The following is a 17,233-nucleotide window of genomic DNA, read 5'->3' on the forward strand; positions in this document are numbered from 1 at the left end:
TACATAGTTGACTGGACTTACATAGATGAAATATCGATTTAAATTAGAAATATTTGGAAATAAAAGATCGTTTTATTTTACAAGTAGGATAAAAGTTTATTTTTCATCTAATTTTAATTGAACTTTATCTTAATTAAATTTTATTCTAGGCTTTGTTACCGATATTTAGTATTTGTTATATATATAGAATAAGTGACGATCTCCTTTAATGTTGTTGTTGCACAAGAACTTTCTACCCTTAAAATTTCATACGGCAGTCGCCAAATTATTCTATAATTTAAGAACATTTTGAAACGTAATTGATAACGAGAACAGTAAAATGTAGTAGCGAAAGAAAACAAATTGAATTGATAAATGCAAGCGATACGATATCGTATGACATGATGTACACACACACACACTCTCTTTCTCTCTTGTCGAAATGATTTACAGAGACCTAATTTTTTCGATAAAATCGTCGTTTTTCGTATAATGCGATAAGCACAAATAACTTCGAGCTACTTGTGCTACTGTCATATTTTTAATGCAAATTGAATCGAAAATAATTACCAATGTGTAAGTGTTTGCATTATCGAAATAAGAAAATTTTTGATCAGTAAGTGATATTTTCATCGATGATTTGGGATCGTTGAATCATTAAAATATTGCGTATTGATTATTATGTCAAGTAAGAGAGCGAGTTTCAGTCATCAGGTCTACCGTTTCCAATTGATTGGGATTCGTGAATTAAAATTATTCACGAAGTATTCACAATTAAATAAATATTTTTAAAATATTAATTGAAATTCATGCAAAGAAATTTAAAATTTCTTGAAACACGAAATTATTAATGTGAAATATAATACAATCAATTTTCAAACAAAAAGATCGTGCATTTCTGTAAATTCAAGCTTTCTCAACCAAGAGATAATCGATGATGCAAAAGATATTATCACTCTTCTGCTTTTCGAATAAAAAAGTGCATGATTGCGAGACTAGAAGTTCGCGGAATCAGATATTAATGTATCGATACGCGGAATTATCGATGAAAAATGTAAAAATTGCGATTATATCTGTTATCCTCCCGTTTCCCGCGCGGATGGTGGAGAAGTTAAAAAAAAATTAAATATATCGCGGGGGATGGACGGCCGGCACTTGTATTTGATTAATAAAGTGGCCGCGAAAGAGTGCACTCTCGGACGAGAGTGGACTGTAGCCCTTTATCAGTGATATCAACTACCAGAGCGGAGACAAGCAACCAACCGAGCGGAAGGCTGTCAACGAGCGCAGTTGGGCAATGATTATCGAAAGCGTCAACAACGACGACGAAAGAGTGACTTTGACGTTTTACGGACAGTATTATCGAGAAAGATCCACAGACCGATGATATCGCGTGCGTAAATTATCTTTTCGCGATCGACAGTGTGCGAGTACTAGTCCCTCCTTAATCCAAGCTGTGAAGACGTCCGTATTAATCAAACCTGGAAGAATTTAGTGTTTTACAGAGTTTCAGTGATAATTCCAGTGTCTGGATTAATGATAATAATAAAACATTAATGTATGATACATGATACATTAATATATGAGACTATTTCTCATTGTATCAACATAGATTTTTCAATTTTTAATATTTTATGTTCTCAAAAAGAAGTTTCAATACAAATTTTATCGAAATAAAAATAATTTCATTGATTCGCTAGAGTACCAGACATATATGTAAAGAGCAAAAAATTAAATTTTGAAGAGAAGAAACTCGTCGCATCCTTGAATAATCACGCACATGCAATCTTTTCTCGACAAGCGCGAAAGGAAATAGATATGACCGCTGCGAATCATAACTTTCCAAATCATTTCCGCTCTGTGTTAACCGGAATGCGCTTCATTTTAATGGAAATCTTTAGCTCTTTCATCAGCGATGATACTCGCTTAAAATATTGCGTTGCAACTCTCATTACAAAAAAAAATTATATCTGGAATTATATAAAAATAAAATTGACAGAAAAAATATGAATTTTTGTTATTTTAAAGATATTTTTTATTTAAAATAGTTAATATAATATGAATCTTCAGAGAGAGAAAAAGAGAAACTTTTTATAATTTCCATAAATAATAATAAAAATATAATAAAGGGGAAAGACGGCAAATTTTTTTATTTATAGTTTAAAAGAATTATTGATTCTCTTTATATCTTGGTTTGATAATTGATAAAAATAAGTTGATATATGTTATACACACACTATTAATATAATATATAATATAAAACTTTTTTATTTTATTGAGACAAGTAAAATAATTCAATATATATGATATACAGATTATATATAATTGTTGCAAAATATATTACATATTTTAATAATATAAAAGTTTCGCATGCTCATAATACATATCGATTTATTTTTATCAATGATCAAATCAAGATAAGAGAAATTCAATAATTTTCCGTTAGTAATCAATTTTTTCTACTTGCAGCGTTCAATAGAATATGATCCTTGAAAAACTATTATTCGTTGTCGTTCTCTGCATATTTTGCGACGATGGTGCATCGCAAGAGACAACGATATCGACTTTTGAATCGAATTATGATTCTGGATCGTCGGAAAATCTTATAAGCTACGATACTGAATCAACGAAGGATATTACAAATTTCGCGAGTGACAATTCTGAGTCTACGGAGAGTCTCACAACGACCGTGAATTATGAATCTAGCATTGAATCTACCATTGAATTTTTGACAACTAATTCCCAGCTAGACGACAGCTTATCATCGTCTTCGACTATCGATCAGACAACGCGATCGAAGTCTACTACTGTCGTACCCGATAATGTGACTTTTACGGATAACAACACAATTTGCAATCCGATGTGGCCAGTAAACGCAAGCGGTAAAGCAATCTTTAGAAATTATTGATACCTATAAGAATTAAATATTTCAGAAATTAGAGTATTCTTCATAAAATATGGTGTACGATGTCAATTATCAAAAACATTAAAAATCAGAAACATTAAAAAATATTAACAGAAAAGATATTAATAGATATAAAGAGAAATTTTAATAAATTTAAATGTTGATAGGAGTAATTTTCGAAACATTCTGTACATTTTATTATTATATTGATGTACTCGTATTTTTATACAAAGTGGTTCACGATAAACGTCGCGTAAAATAATTGCTAAACGATAAAAGTTTCAATAGTGAAAAAACATAACAATACTCTTTTCTTCGTAATTTTTTATTATTAGAATCTCTAATAATACATACACAGACAAAAAAAATTTCTTAATTGTTCAAAAAGTTATTAACAATTATTTTATGCAGAATATTTTATCGTGGAGCATCCTGCTTTTATTCATATCTTGTAATTTTGTCTTTAGTAGATACAAGGGAGGTAATTGATTTGAAGGTAAACAATAAAAGTACAGAATGGATCGCTCTCTCGTGGGAACCTCCGTGCGATGATGCGACGGACCCGATGTCAAACGTCTCGATAATATATCGGATCGAAATATGCGATGGCGAAAACTGCAACCAGACAAATGAAACTGTTACATGGCACAACGCCACTGATCTCGATCCGTGTACATCGTATACATTTACTGTGAAAATTCTTACAGACTATTGGGAATCTGATGGAGTCACTCTATCGGAAACAACAGATCATAATAGTAGGTTTACAATTGCGTATTGTATGTCTAATATACATAATCTTATCAAAATTAAAAATTAAACTAAAAAAATCAATCAATATTCTCGCTATACTAATATCTTCTTCTTTTCAGTTTCCGAAATCGGGGATGTGCTTCATCTAAGTGTGTACAACGTCAGCGTTTACATTATTCGATTAACTTGGCAACCGCCTGTAGTACACGAAAAATGCGTGTCCAATTATTCGATTATACAGTGCACCGCGAAACTTTGCCACGAGACCGCGGTCCTCGCCACGAATTACACCGCTAACAATCTTGAACCGTGCACGCGATATCACTTTACTATCAAAACAGTAACGCAAACTGTACAATCCGCCGGTGTAAACGAGACCGCGAGGACAGCTTCACCGAGTAAGCACAAACTGCTTTGGAAACTAAACAGAGAGTAAACAGTAATATTGTTCCTCTTGTAAAAAGTTTGCGCAAATCAACATTTTGCAGTCAATATTTTCTTAGCAAAATTACTTACGAGAAGCTATACTTTTCAAACTTAAACATTCGATATCTTATTTAAATAAGTCTCAAATTAAAACTATATTAATGTACTCTTTCTCTCTCTCTCTCTCTTTACACGTTTAATTTCCCTTAATTCGAGGACAGTGCATTTTTGATAAATCTGATATTTTGTCAATTTGCAGAGTTGTTAGAGCCGCAAAATTTGAAGATAATACCTGGAAATTTTTCATTGCTTGTCAAGTGGGATCCGCCAAAATCTGGCATACTCTGCCTAAAGCATTATCACGTAACTATAGAACCCAACAAATATAACTTTCACGAAAATACCACGGAAACGAACATACAAATTTGGCAATTGCAAGCTTGTGTGACGTATCAAGTGTATATCAATGCTGTGAATAAAAACGATGTTGATGGGAAAACAGCGATGGAAACCGGTACCACACATAAATCCAGTAAGAATTTTTTTTTCATGATATCTGTTTATTTTGTGTGTATATATGTGTATATATATATGTATATATATGCTTTGCATATTTTACGCTAAATATTATCTAAATTCCAGCATTGTGTTTTGTTCAATATAAAGATCCTTTTTTTAATATCAAAATATTCTCAATATTTTAGAAACAAATCCACCAGTACCGCAAACTCCAGGCTTACCGATTAGACACGTTAATAACTTAACGATAATCTGGATGATCGAGAAAGAAAACAATCAATGCACATTGGAAACTATAATAACTATATGTAATGAAACAGGAAGCAATGGAAGCGGCTACGAACCTGAGGGTAATCATGCTATAACGCCAATTGATTCAGAGAAAGCTGCAGCTTCCATTGTCGTTATGAATACGACGGTGGACAATCTGAGCCCTTTTACAAATTTCACTTGCTGGGCACATACTGTTAATTCCGCGGGGTACAGTGAATTCAGTGACGGGATCAATGCTACAACGTTGGAAAGTGGTGAGCGTGTGCATTATTATTCTCATCACGTTAATAATATTCCAGTTTAATTATAATTAGTTATAGTATGTGATTTTTTAACTAACATTAATGTAATTCCAAATCATAATTTCAGTGCCATCTCCTCCTAAATTTACGTTCGACAACGTTACGGATTCGCAATTCACTTTGATTTGGGATCTACCGGAATATTTGCCTGGTAATTTAGAAGAGTTCGAGATAAGAATTAATTGGAAAACACTTTATCCGATTCCGAATTGGTGCACTCGTGAAGAATCGAAGAATTCCATAAAACGTAACGTTAGCGGAAGCATATTTGATTATAGTTATCTCGAGGCAAAAGCATATACAAACTATACTGTATGTATGAGAGCGAGAACAGGAGCGGGATGGAGCGATTGTAGCATTCCTCAAACTGTTGAAACCAATAGCATAGGTATATATTATTTTCATCTTTTTATTACGTTATAACAAAATTATTATTATCTTTTAAAACATTAAGATATTTTTATATATATCTAATATTTTATGTCTGCCATTTTTTAATATAGGAAATAAGAATATCTTTTTGATATAAATAAAATTTTGATATAAATAACATAGAAATAATTCGAGATAAATAAGTAATTGTTGACACACAATTAACTTTATCAGTAAAATATTTATGCAATTATGTATAAAAAGCATTTAATAATTTTAAAAATATGGATACTTTTACCTCTCCCTCCCCCTTTTCATAAGTGTTTTAAGTATATTATATTAAATATTACGTGTGATCGTATTCAGTTCCAGAGGCAATATCGAAATTCAATTCCTCGTCCATCATTATTAAAGAAAATTCGCATAATAGCAACGTGTTGGATACGATTGTAACGTGGGGCCTGCCATGTTCTTTAAACGGTGAACTCGAATTCTTCAATGTGTCGGTTTACGGTACTAGAGATAAGTACCCACCCCATTCCTTTTACAAAATACACAAATGCACGGAGTACATTCACAACGATTATATGTGCTTGATAAATCTCAACGAACTGAAAGGAGAGTACAATTATACTTTCTCGATATCCACCAAAGTTATGAACGTCGATACTCTCAGATCAACGAGTGAAAGCAAGCTGTATCCTGCCGGCAGTATGTATCAATATATTTACGAATATATAATTCAGAGTTTAATGATCCATTTTTTATTATATCAACGTATTTACCTTATTGTGCCGCTATTGCGTATAAGATCTAGAAACATTCTGTATGATATAATTATACCTTCTTTATTCATAATTGATTTTATAATTTAGAAGATTCTTTTTATGTTTTAGTACCACCACAGCCCGACGACGAATACATTAAATCGATCACCATAGATCCGCACAAGGCGCGCAGATCCACAACTACGGCTGCTATCTTACTACCCCTATTCCTCGATACCAACGGCGACATCAAGTATTATGCCATTATGGTGTCGGAGAAAGGATACAATAATGTTAAATCAAACACGAGGTTCGATTTAAAGAATAAGATTTGGCCGAACGTGTCCTCTTGGGAGGAAGCGATGATAAAGGACTTTTCCATAACGTATCAAGCAACGTGGCCGCAATGGGATCCTTATCGTAGGTGATACATTTATATACATGGAGATATGGAATGACAGTTTACGAAGTAACGAAAAAAAAAAATCTGAATGTATCGCGCGCATGCATATCTTTAAATATCTATAATTTTTCCATTTAGAAAACCACATCATTGATTATGGTCACATAAAAGCCGTCAAGTATACGATCGGTGAGGACACCGACTGCAAGGAAGTCTCGTCCAACACGGACGAGCAATTGTATTGTAATGGACCTCTCAAGCCGGACACGTGGTATCACGTTAGAATGAGAGCGTTTACTTATGGTGGTTACACCGACTCCGACGTATTTCAGATAAAAACGAGTGAGTATTACTTTGTGTCATTTTCACGCATAATCTCGATGATCAATCTCGCTCGTATAAACGTGTTACATAACTAAAAATACTCATTACTTCATTCGTTCTTTTTATACTTTGCAATATTAGACGCGGAGCTGAATGTCGCTCTTGTGATCGGGGCCATCTTCGGCATTCTTATCGTTGGAATACTGGTGACGATGATGTTGCTTGTGAGGAAATGCTCGCCATACATGTAAGTTATTATATATATATTTGATATATTAGAAGAGGCGTAGATAATCGATAACGTATAATAATGAAGATAATTAACTTGTTTATTTCGATTAAACGCGACGTTTTCAATTCATGCATCTCGAGCTGCATCGGAAAACCTTTTCTACAAAAGTAGTAGTAGTAAAATAAGATAAAATATATAAAATTTCCGTGATCGTTGAAAATTTCAAAATATAACAATGCATCGATATTAAATTATCAATATTATTTTGAGACCAATTGAAATCCCATCGCGATGATTTATATTGCCGCGTTGCCATATGATAAGCTTGAAACGCACCGGACAGGTACACGCATTTATGAACAATGATCAATATTTATTCCATGACTCAGAAGAGAACTATATAGCTGTAAAGAGTGAGCAAGGTCGCTCGATGCACACACGTCTATCATAGGCACGCTAAGATATACATTGTATTGTGGGCTCAGTGTACGACGAGGTGTCTGTCGCGAACTATCGCGAGTTTAAACTTCGAATCGAGTATTTTTATCATGGATATTTTTAAACGCGCGAGAAAGAAATGCGAGTGAATACAATAGAGATATAGAGTGTCGTCGTAATAGCGCTATAAAATTCCCCGCTGGGAATTCGGCTATGACTCTTTCGACCTTCTGGAGAATCGAGTCGGTGTATTCGTTTCTAGCCAAGTGCGTATGCTTATTGCGTAAGTTTTTTATTGTTCCCCTACTATGATGAATGAATCGCTACCGGCGGTATCTACCTACAGTAAAAAAAAGATATGCATATATAAAACACGAATGCTATTGCGCATTTATAATGTTCTTCATTACTTCGATGACCTTCGTTGGAGCATTAACGAAGACGTTGATCCCATTCAGTGATTATTCTTCTAATCTCTATTATTTTACATATGTGCGCGCGTGTGTGTATCTATTTATATGATTTTATTTTTTATATTACGTATATATATCTCATACGTATATAAAATTATATATATTTTATATATCTCATCTTAATTATTTTTTATTACGCATTTATCGTTTAAATATACAAGAAGATATATTCACGTAATATTTTATTAATTTATATGTTGTATACAAAAATTCACAATTTCTATGCTATTTCAGAGTGTTGCGAAGATTCATGCACTCTGACATGCCCGGTTCGCCTGTACCCGCCCCGTTCACCAGGAAGAAATTCATTAGCCATTGCCAACAATTAGTCGACAATCCTGGAAAATTGAGCAATGAATTTCGACTGCTTCAAACTCTCAGCGTCGATTTGCAGATGCCTACAAACACCGCCTGCTTACAGGCTAATCGAAAGAAAAATCGCTACTCTGACATTTTACCCTGTAGGAATACTCTTATCTCTATTTCTCGTCTATATACATACATACGTATACTTGCACGTGGATTAAACATGATTCATACTTTCAGATGATTTCTCAAGAGTAAAGCTGGAAGTGATAGATAACGATCCTAACACGGATTATATCAACGCATCATTCATCAGGGTAAGCATTTTATATGATGTATATGATGTATGCACACCTAGTGTGCGTATGACGATCTTTCTTATCCAGAGAGCGAAAACTGAACTAATTTTTCAACAAAAATATTATAAAATATTTATTTTATAAATTGTGATCAATTAAAAAAAAAAAAAAAAGAATTTTTTCTAATTCAAAATTGTATATTTAATGTAAATATTCATGCAAATAGTTTTATATTTTACATTTCAGGGATACTCGGGAGAGGACGAATATATTGCTTGTCAAGGTTCAAAGGAGGAAACCACCTATGATTTTTGGAGGATGGTCGATCAATACAATATTAATATTATAGTTATGCTAACACAGTTGATCGAGAAGGGCAAAGTAAATTCTTCGATTGCCGATATAATTCACACAACGTTATTTTTATCGCGTATTGATCGCCTTTTTTTCAGGAAAAATGTCATCAATACTATCCGACTATTAGGGAAACCTTCCGATACGAGAACATGACAATACGATGTACAAGCGAATTAGATTTCAGGACACATACCCAAAGAACACTTGTACTACAAAAGGTTCAGTCTTTACATGAATAGCATATTTATAAAAAGCTATATAGAAAAAACTTTTATGCGCAAAAAGTATATATAATACGAATAATAAAAAATTACAGGAAAATAAAAAGAGAAATATTACTCACTTGCACTTTAAAGATTGGCCTGATCACGATGTTCCGGAAGATTTCGACGCAATGATCAATTTCTGTCAAATTATGCGTCGCAATATTAGTACCAATAAAGGTTTCATTGTCGTTCACTGCAGGTATGAATAAATATAATTGAAATCATAAAATAGCATAAATATCCATTTGTCGACTTTATAAATTTTTGCTATCAATATGTTCATTATAAATATTTTTATATGTGCATATTATTATATCTATATGTAAAAAAAATATTACATTACCTCTACATAAAAAAGAATTGCTTTAACAAAATATATATTAATAGAATTTGTACAAAATTTTTAGAGAGTCACATTTATATAAATAAAAATATTATTGTTTCAAAATATTAATAAATCGACTAGTGCTGTTTTGCATTTTAATTACAGTTCTCTTAAGTAATTAGAATTGTTGAAAACTCTTTAATAATAAAAAAAAATCGTTATACTTTACAGCGCAGGTATCGGTAGAACAGGAACATTAATAGCGATAGATATCCTCCTGCAACATCTTAGAGATAATAGAAAGTTAGACGTTTTCGGAACTGTATACAGACTGCGACATCATAGAATAAATATGGTGCAAAGAGAAGTAAGTAAAATGCATTAGTGTAAATGTTTAATTTCTAATCTAAAACGAATTTTAAAACTTAAAAAGTCATAAAATCAATATTCTTGCTATGGAAACATTAAATTTTATACACATTTTATATAGATAATCGCATTATCTATTTTTTATCAACTCTTTAAGACTGCTGTATATTAATATTCCTACAGACATTATATAATACAGGAAATATGTTCATATTTTCAGAGTCAATATGCTTATATATATAATTGTATAAAACAAGTACTCAAGAATCCCTATTTCTTAAAAACTTGTAAGTATATTTTATACGCTATTCTCATATAACACGAATTTATCAATTAAATATAATAAAAATTCCCATGATTCTGCATTTTTGTAGATAAACCACCACCCGTTGATCCAGTATACGAAAATATCTCTAAGATCAAAGATACAACGAATTCAGATACAAATCTAGTCAACAACCTTGAAACATGTACGTAATATATACTTTGTATTCTCTACAGAACAGATTGGAGATTACTCTTTTAGTATTATTAGTAGTATCTATAAAGAAAGCACGGTAGTAATAATCTATCTATAATCTATCTAATAATTAATCTCTCTATTTTGTACTACAGAATGAGAGTCTCTTCTTCAACTATATCTAATACGTGATGAGGTAGGAACAAATGCTTGGATTGTGCCATTTTTTTCTGCTATGCTTTCACCTGGTTTTGTTTCATTTAATCATTATCTGTTAGTTTTATCTCTTAGCAGATAATATTCTCTTATTGTTAGATTAACACGCTTATATGCTCATTGCTTCTCTGCATGACTTGAGAATAACTTTGTAATACACTATTCCCTTTGGTCATTTAAATTGCATACAGTTATGTGATATGGAACGAATGAACCGTATTGTAATTCAGCAATATTTTTAGGAATATACATTAAAGCAAAATTATGTTTTCATAAAAAAATGTATTCTAACATAAAATAAGATGTTTTTTTTTTAAATCGAGGTTCTATATTGCAAAACTCTATTTTTATTACATTATTATTTAATATAATGTGCAATTAAAATTGTGCACATTTATTTGTTCTAGTAAAAAAACATAATAGCTCCATATCTATGGAGTCTTTGGAATCAATCTACAGTCTCTTTCCTTGGTCAACAAAATACCAACGAAGAAACGTAATAGATAGCGGTAAGATTGGAACAAAATCTCACGATTCTAAACTGTTATATGTTATATTGAAAATTAAATGGCGTTAAAAAGGAACGCAACTCTGTTCAATACCACTCATTATATGTATATATGCGGTTTTATATCGTAAGAGATTTCAGTTCGTGTAATTTTGCTTTAAGGTTTGAGACAATACAAATCGATGGGTTCCATAAATGTAAAGACCTGTCACATTTCTATAGGTCAGTAGGACAGATTATATATCAAAATTAGTTTTCTTGTAAAAACATTGTGTTGACAAATGCTATCTTTAGGAAAATCCCGTACTTTGGACTGTGTCATTTATAAATCACTGAACAATTCATCATATAAATTAAGTAGAGAAAATTTAAAACAGGAGAGCTTTCCATTATTAACTTGTTCGAGATCAGCTCAAGATGTACTTGGCAATAACACGCAATATGCAATGAACAGTAAGCCTTATATCATTTTGTTGAAATCTATATTATGTTGCATGAATTGTGCATTATACTTTTTTTCACAACAGTGATTTATGAAATCTATATTTTTTTGCAGACATGTGAAAAAGATGATTGAGTTATATAATTTACATGTGTTAAATTATAATCAGAGAATACATAGATATATTCGACCAGAGTATAAACTATAAATATATGTAAATAAACAATACGTTGACAAAAAATTCTTAGGAAAATTAAGAATTCTTAGAATAGAATGTTACTTTATACATTCTTTACAAATAATCACAATTTTATTGGACATTCCCATATATGAATGTATATGATACCAAAATGTATTAAATGATACTGTATTTAATGCTTATACCAGCATTATCAGATATTATCTTAAACAATCTCTAGTCCAACTAGAATTGAAAAACATCAAATAATAGAAGCAAAGAAATTGCATTTAGGACATGTAATATATATCCATAAGAATTGTATATATATTTCTACAGCTTATAGAGATCATATATTTTATACATGTGTTTATACTTATATTTATTTAAGATATATGCATAACATGCAATTACAATAGAGCATGTAATACCTTGTTTATTCAATCACACATAAATTCATTTGATTTACGAAATTTGTAAAAGTCTTTTTATTTTTATGTACAACAAATAGAATATTAATCTTTATCAATAATAATATTAATGTAGTCCTAAATAAATTAATATCTATATTTAGTAGAATAATCTTTAGGTGAAACTACCAAACCTCTACCTTTTCTAGCACCTCGGTATACAGTCTCGATGATATCAATCATTTCTTGTTTATCTTCCAACGTCCAATTTATTTTGTTGTTGTTTCCAGTGCCCAAATCTATCATAATGTGTTTGTTCCTGAAGAAAAACATCACTGTACATGGATCGTACAGTTCGTACCTATAAAAAGTAATATTTTGTATTATTATATTATTATATCATATGTTATGTTATATATAATTATTATTCTTACAATCCATTTTTAGTAGCATTAATTAGTTAACTTAATTTTTTTTAATTAAATTTTTTTTTTAATTCAAAAATTAATTAATCTAATTTTAATTAGTTATGACTGTTGATCCAAAATAAATCGTATCATATAAATAAATGCATACATACATTTTATTAAAATCTGGCACTTTCGTAATGTCGACCAAGTAAATAACAGCAAAGTTCTTGACTTTCTCTGCAATATTATAGAGCACTTCATCCATTTTCATACACATTGGATCCCAATCGTGACCAAAGCGAATAACCTGTAAAAAATGTTATTTACAACTGTGGAAATTCTAACTTGCAATAATAGTTCTGTCGCAGTTAACATGATATTAAAGGATTAAGTATTTAGTACACATTGAAAAACTCACCACCACTCTATCTTCTTCCGATAAAATTGCTTGGTCGACTTGGTAACCGTTTTCTAAATGCGATAACATGTACGACATTTTGAGATATATGTAAAATTCAAATATGGGTATAAAATTTGAAATTCGCTATTGCAAAATTATTCAATTTGATTTTATATTCTACGATTTTAAAAATCACGATATCACATAAATTATATATAAACAAAGAAAAAAAAAAGATTCCTTTTCTTAACCGTCCTCTTCGAATATTTGTATACCACTACCCGATTGCAGAGAAAATATTCAATTGTGCCTTGTGCCTGTGTTTTGATTTCTGATACGAAACAATACGAAAGACATTTAAGGGTGATTTTCCATTGATACGACAAGCTTTCATGGGACATATCGATTGGTTATTGAATAGAGAATTTCTAGGGTTTCAAAGATTTCTTACTATAACAACCAATCGGTAGCTTAGTGTAAGACAAATGACATTACCACACATTATCCTTAAACTATATCGACCGTCAGTAACCAACACCAGGTATCGGTAGAACAGGAACATTAATAGCGATAGATATCCTCCTGCAACATCTTAGAGATAATAGAAAGTTAGACGTTTTCGGAACTGTATACAGACTGCGACATCATAGAATAAATATGGTGCAAAGAGAAGTAAGTAAAATGCATTAGTGTAAATGTTTAATTTCTAATCTAAAACGAATTTTAAAACTTAAAAAGTCATAAAATCAATATTCTTGCTATGGAAACATTAAATTTTATACACATTTTATATAGATAATCGCATTATCTATTTTTTATCAACTCTTTAAGACTGCTGTATATTAATATTCCTACAGACATTATATAATACAGGAAATATGTTCATATTTTCAGAGTCAATATGCTTATATATATAATTGTATAAAACAAGTACTCAAGAATCCCTATTTCTTAAAAACTTGTAAGTATATTTTATACGCTATTCTCATATAACACGAATTTATCAATTAAATATAATAAAAATTCCCATGATTCTGCATTTTTGTAGATAAACCACCACCCGTTGATCCAGTATACGAAAATATCTCTAAGATCAAAGATACAACGAATTCAGATACAAATCTAGTCAACAACCTTGAAACATGTACGTAATATATACTTTGTATTCTCTACAGAACAGATTGGAGATTACTCTTTTAGTATTATTAGTAGTATCTATAAAGAAAGCACGGTAGTAATAATCTATCTATAATCTATCTAATAATTAATCTCTCTATTTTGTACTACAGAATGAGAGTCTCTTCTTCAACTATATCTAATACGTGATGAGGTAGGAACAAATGCTTGGATTGTGCCATTTTTTTCTGCTATGCTTTCACCTGGTTTTGTTTCATTTAATCATTATCTGTTAGTTTTATCTCTTAGCAGATAATATTCTCTTATTGTTAGATTAACACGCTTATATGCTCATTGCTTCTCTGCATGACTTGAGAATAACTTTGTAATACACTATTCCCTTTGGTCATTTAAATTGCATACAGTTATGTGATATGGAACGAATGAACCGTATTGTAATTCAGCAATATTTTTAGGAATATACATTAAAGCAAAATTATGTTTTCATAAAAAAATGTATTCTAACATAAAATAAGATGTTTTTTTTTTAAATCGAGGTTCTATATTGCAAAACTCTATTTTTATTACATTATTATTTAATATAATGTGCAATTAAAATTGTGCACATTTATTTGTTCTAGTAAAAAAACATAATAGCTCCATATCTATGGAGTCTTTGGAATCAATCTACAGTCTCTTTCCTTGGTCAACAAAATACCAACGAAGAAACGTAATAGATAGCGGTAAGATTGGAACAAAATCTCACGATTCTAAACTGTTATATGTTATATTGAAAATTAAATGGCGTTAAAAAGGAACGCAACTCTGTTCAATACCACTCATTATATGTATATATGCGGTTTTATATCGTAAGAGATTTCAGTTCGTGTAATTTTGCTTTAAGGTTTGAGACAATACAAATCGATGGGTTCCATAAATGTAAAGACCTGTCACATTTCTATAGGTCAGTAGGACAGATTATATATCAAAATTAGTTTTCTTGTAAAAACATTGTGTTGACAAATGCTATCTTTAGGAAAATCCCGTACTTTGGACTGTGTCATTTATAAATCACTGAACAATTCATCATATAAATTAAGTAGAGAAAATTTAAAACAGGAGAGCTTTCCATTATTAACTTGTTCGAGATCAGCTCAAGATGTACTTGGCAATAACACGCAATATGCAATGAACAGTAAGCCTTATATCATTTTGTTGAAATCTATATTATGTTGCATGAATTGTGCATTATACTTTTTTTCACAACAGTGATTTATGAAATCTATATTTTTTTGCAGACATGTGAAAAAGATGATTGAGTTATATAATTTACATGTGTTAAATTATAATCAGAGAATACATAGATATATTCGACCAGAGTATAAACTATAAATATATGTAAATAAACAATACGTTGACAAAAAATTCTTAGGAAAATTAAGAATTCTTAGAATAGAATGTTACTTTATACATTCTTTACAAATAATCACAATTTTATTGGACATTCCCATATATGAATGTATATGATACCAAAATGTATTAAATGATACTGTATTTAATGCTTATACCAGCATTATCAGATATTATCTTAAACAATCTCTAGTCCAACTAGAATTGAAAAACATCAAATAATAGAAGCAAAGAAATTGCATTTAGGACATGTAATATATATCCATAAGAATTGTATATATATTTCTACAGCTTATAGAGATCATATATTTTATACATGTGTTTATACTTATATTTATTTAAGATATATGCATAACATGCAATTACAATAGAGCATGTAATACCTTGTTTATTCAATCACACATAAATTCATTTGATTTACGAAATTTGTAAAAGTCTTTTTATTTTTATGTACAACAAATAGAATATTAATCTTTATCAATAATAATATTAATGTAGTCCTAAATAAATTAATATCTATATTTAGTAGAATAATCTTTAGGTGAAACTACCAAACCTCTACCTTTTCTAGCACCTCGGTATACAGTCTCGATGATATCAATCATTTCTTGTTTATCTTCCAACGTCCAATTTATTTTGTTGTTGTTTCCAGTGCCCAAATCTATCATAATGTGTTTGTTCCTGAAGAAAAACATCACTGTACATGGATCGTACAGTTCGTACCTATAAAAAGTAATATTTTGTATTATTATATTATTATATCATATGTTATGTTATATATAATTATTATTCTTACAATCCATTTTTAGTAGCATTAATTAGTTAACTTAATTTTTTTTAATTAAATTTTTTTTTTAATTCAAAAATTAATTAATCTAATTTTAATTAGTTATGACTGTTGATCCAAAATAAATCGTATCATATAAATAAATGCATACATACATTTTATTAAAATCTGGCACTTTCGTAATGTCGACCAAGTAAATAACAGCAAAGTTCTTGACTTTCTCTGCAATATTATAGAGCACTTCATCCATTTTCATACACATTGGATCCCAATCGTGACCAAAGCGAATAACCTGTAAAAAATGTTATTTACAACTGTGGAAATTCTAACTTGCAATAATAGTTCTGTCGCAGTTAACATGATATTAAAGAATTAAGTATTTAGTACACATTGAAAAACTCACCACCACTCTATCTTCTTCCGATAAAATTGCTTGGTCGACTTGGTAACCGTTTTCTAAATGCGATAACATGTACGACATTTTGAGATATATGTAAAATTCAAATATGGGTATAAAATTTGAAATTCGCTATTGCAAAATTATTCAATTTGATTTTATATTCTACGATTTTAAAAATCACGATATCACATAAATTATATATAAACAAAGAAAAAAAAAGATTCCTTTTCTTAACCGTCCTCTTCGAATATTTGTGTACCACTACCCGATTGCAGAGAAAGTATTCAATTGTCCCTTGTGCCTGTGTTTTGATTTCTGATACGAAACAATACGAAAGACATTTAAGGGTGATTTTCCATTGATACGACAAGCTTTCATGGGACATATCGATTGGTTATTGAATAGAGA

General features: G+C 30.4%; 4 protein-coding genes across 11 annotated transcripts; 2 read left to right on the plus strand and 2 right to left on the minus strand.

Annotated features, from left to right (window-relative positions):
* The first annotated feature begins 895 nt into the window (after positions 1–895).
* Positions 896–12,361, plus strand: LOC115236411 (tyrosine-protein phosphatase 10D). Of its 5 annotated transcripts, XM_029808847.1 has the most exons (23): positions 897–1,537; positions 2,449–2,861; positions 3,352–3,642; positions 3,757–4,035; positions 4,323–4,595; positions 4,768–5,109; positions 5,225–5,545; positions 5,896–6,240; positions 6,426–6,716; positions 6,838–7,041; positions 7,165–7,270; positions 8,401–8,627; positions 8,713–8,789; positions 9,018–9,152; positions 9,224–9,346; positions 9,445–9,593; positions 9,951–10,086; positions 10,309–10,375; positions 10,463–10,558; positions 11,172–11,273; positions 11,435–11,494; positions 11,567–11,725; positions 11,829–12,361. In XM_029808847.1, exons 2-23 carry the CDS (start codon positions 2,462–2,464, stop codon positions 11,834–11,836), a joined length of 4,191 nt encoding a protein of 1,396 aa, XP_029664707.1. In that variant the 5' UTR covers positions 897–1,537; positions 2,449–2,461; the 3' UTR covers positions 11,837–12,361. The 5 variants fall into 5 exon arrangements, with proteins under 5 accessions (XP_029664704.1, XP_029664706.1, XP_029664705.1 ...); XM_029808844.1 differs by having other exon boundaries at positions 896–1,537; positions 11,567–12,361; XM_029808846.1 differs by having other exon boundaries at positions 896–1,537; positions 3,355–3,642; positions 11,567–12,361.
* Positions 12,179–13,480, minus strand: LOC115236419 (thioredoxin-like protein 4A). Its single transcript, XM_029808858.1, has 3 exons — positions 13,131–13,480; positions 12,883–13,019; positions 12,179–12,663 (listed from the first exon to the last, which is right to left on the minus strand). The coding sequence occupies exons 1-3, from the start codon at positions 13,206–13,208 to the stop codon at positions 12,450–12,452; spliced, it is 429 nt and encodes a 142-aa protein (XP_029664718.1). The 5' UTR covers positions 13,209–13,480; the 3' UTR covers positions 12,179–12,449.
* A 170-nt stretch (positions 13,481–13,650) lies between these two features.
* LOC115236415 lies at positions 13,651–16,059 on the plus strand. Of its 4 annotated transcripts, XR_003884188.1 has the most exons (8): positions 13,651–13,784; positions 14,007–14,073; positions 14,161–14,256; positions 14,402–14,442; positions 14,870–14,971; positions 15,133–15,192; positions 15,265–15,423; positions 15,527–16,059. XR_003884188.1 is itself a non-coding variant. In XM_029808854.1 (7 exons), the coding sequence occupies exons 1-7, from the start codon at positions 13,770–13,772 to the stop codon at positions 15,532–15,534; spliced, it is 507 nt and encodes a 168-aa protein (XP_029664714.1). In that variant the 5' UTR covers positions 13,657–13,769; the 3' UTR covers positions 15,535–16,059. The 4 variants fall into 4 exon arrangements, 2 of the variants coding, with proteins under 2 accessions (XP_029664714.1, XP_029664713.1); XR_003884187.1 differs by having other exon boundaries at positions 15,265–16,059; XM_029808854.1 differs by lacking the exon at positions 14,402–14,442 and having other exon boundaries at positions 13,657–13,784.
* Positions 15,877–17,147, minus strand: LOC115236418 (thioredoxin-like protein 4A). Its single transcript, XM_029808857.1, has 3 exons — positions 16,829–17,147; positions 16,581–16,717; positions 15,877–16,361 (listed from the first exon to the last, which is right to left on the minus strand). The coding sequence occupies exons 1-3, from the start codon at positions 16,904–16,906 to the stop codon at positions 16,148–16,150; spliced, it is 429 nt and encodes a 142-aa protein (XP_029664717.1). The 5' UTR covers positions 16,907–17,147; the 3' UTR covers positions 15,877–16,147.
* Between the last annotated feature and the right edge of the window lie 86 nt (positions 17,148–17,233).

Source organism: Formica exsecta, unplaced genomic scaffold, assembly GCF_003651465.1.
Source record: "Formica exsecta isolate Colony F162 unplaced genomic scaffold, ASM365146v1 scaffold247, whole genome shotgun sequence".
NCBI lineage: Eukaryota > Metazoa > Arthropoda > Insecta > Hymenoptera > Formicidae > Formica > Formica exsecta.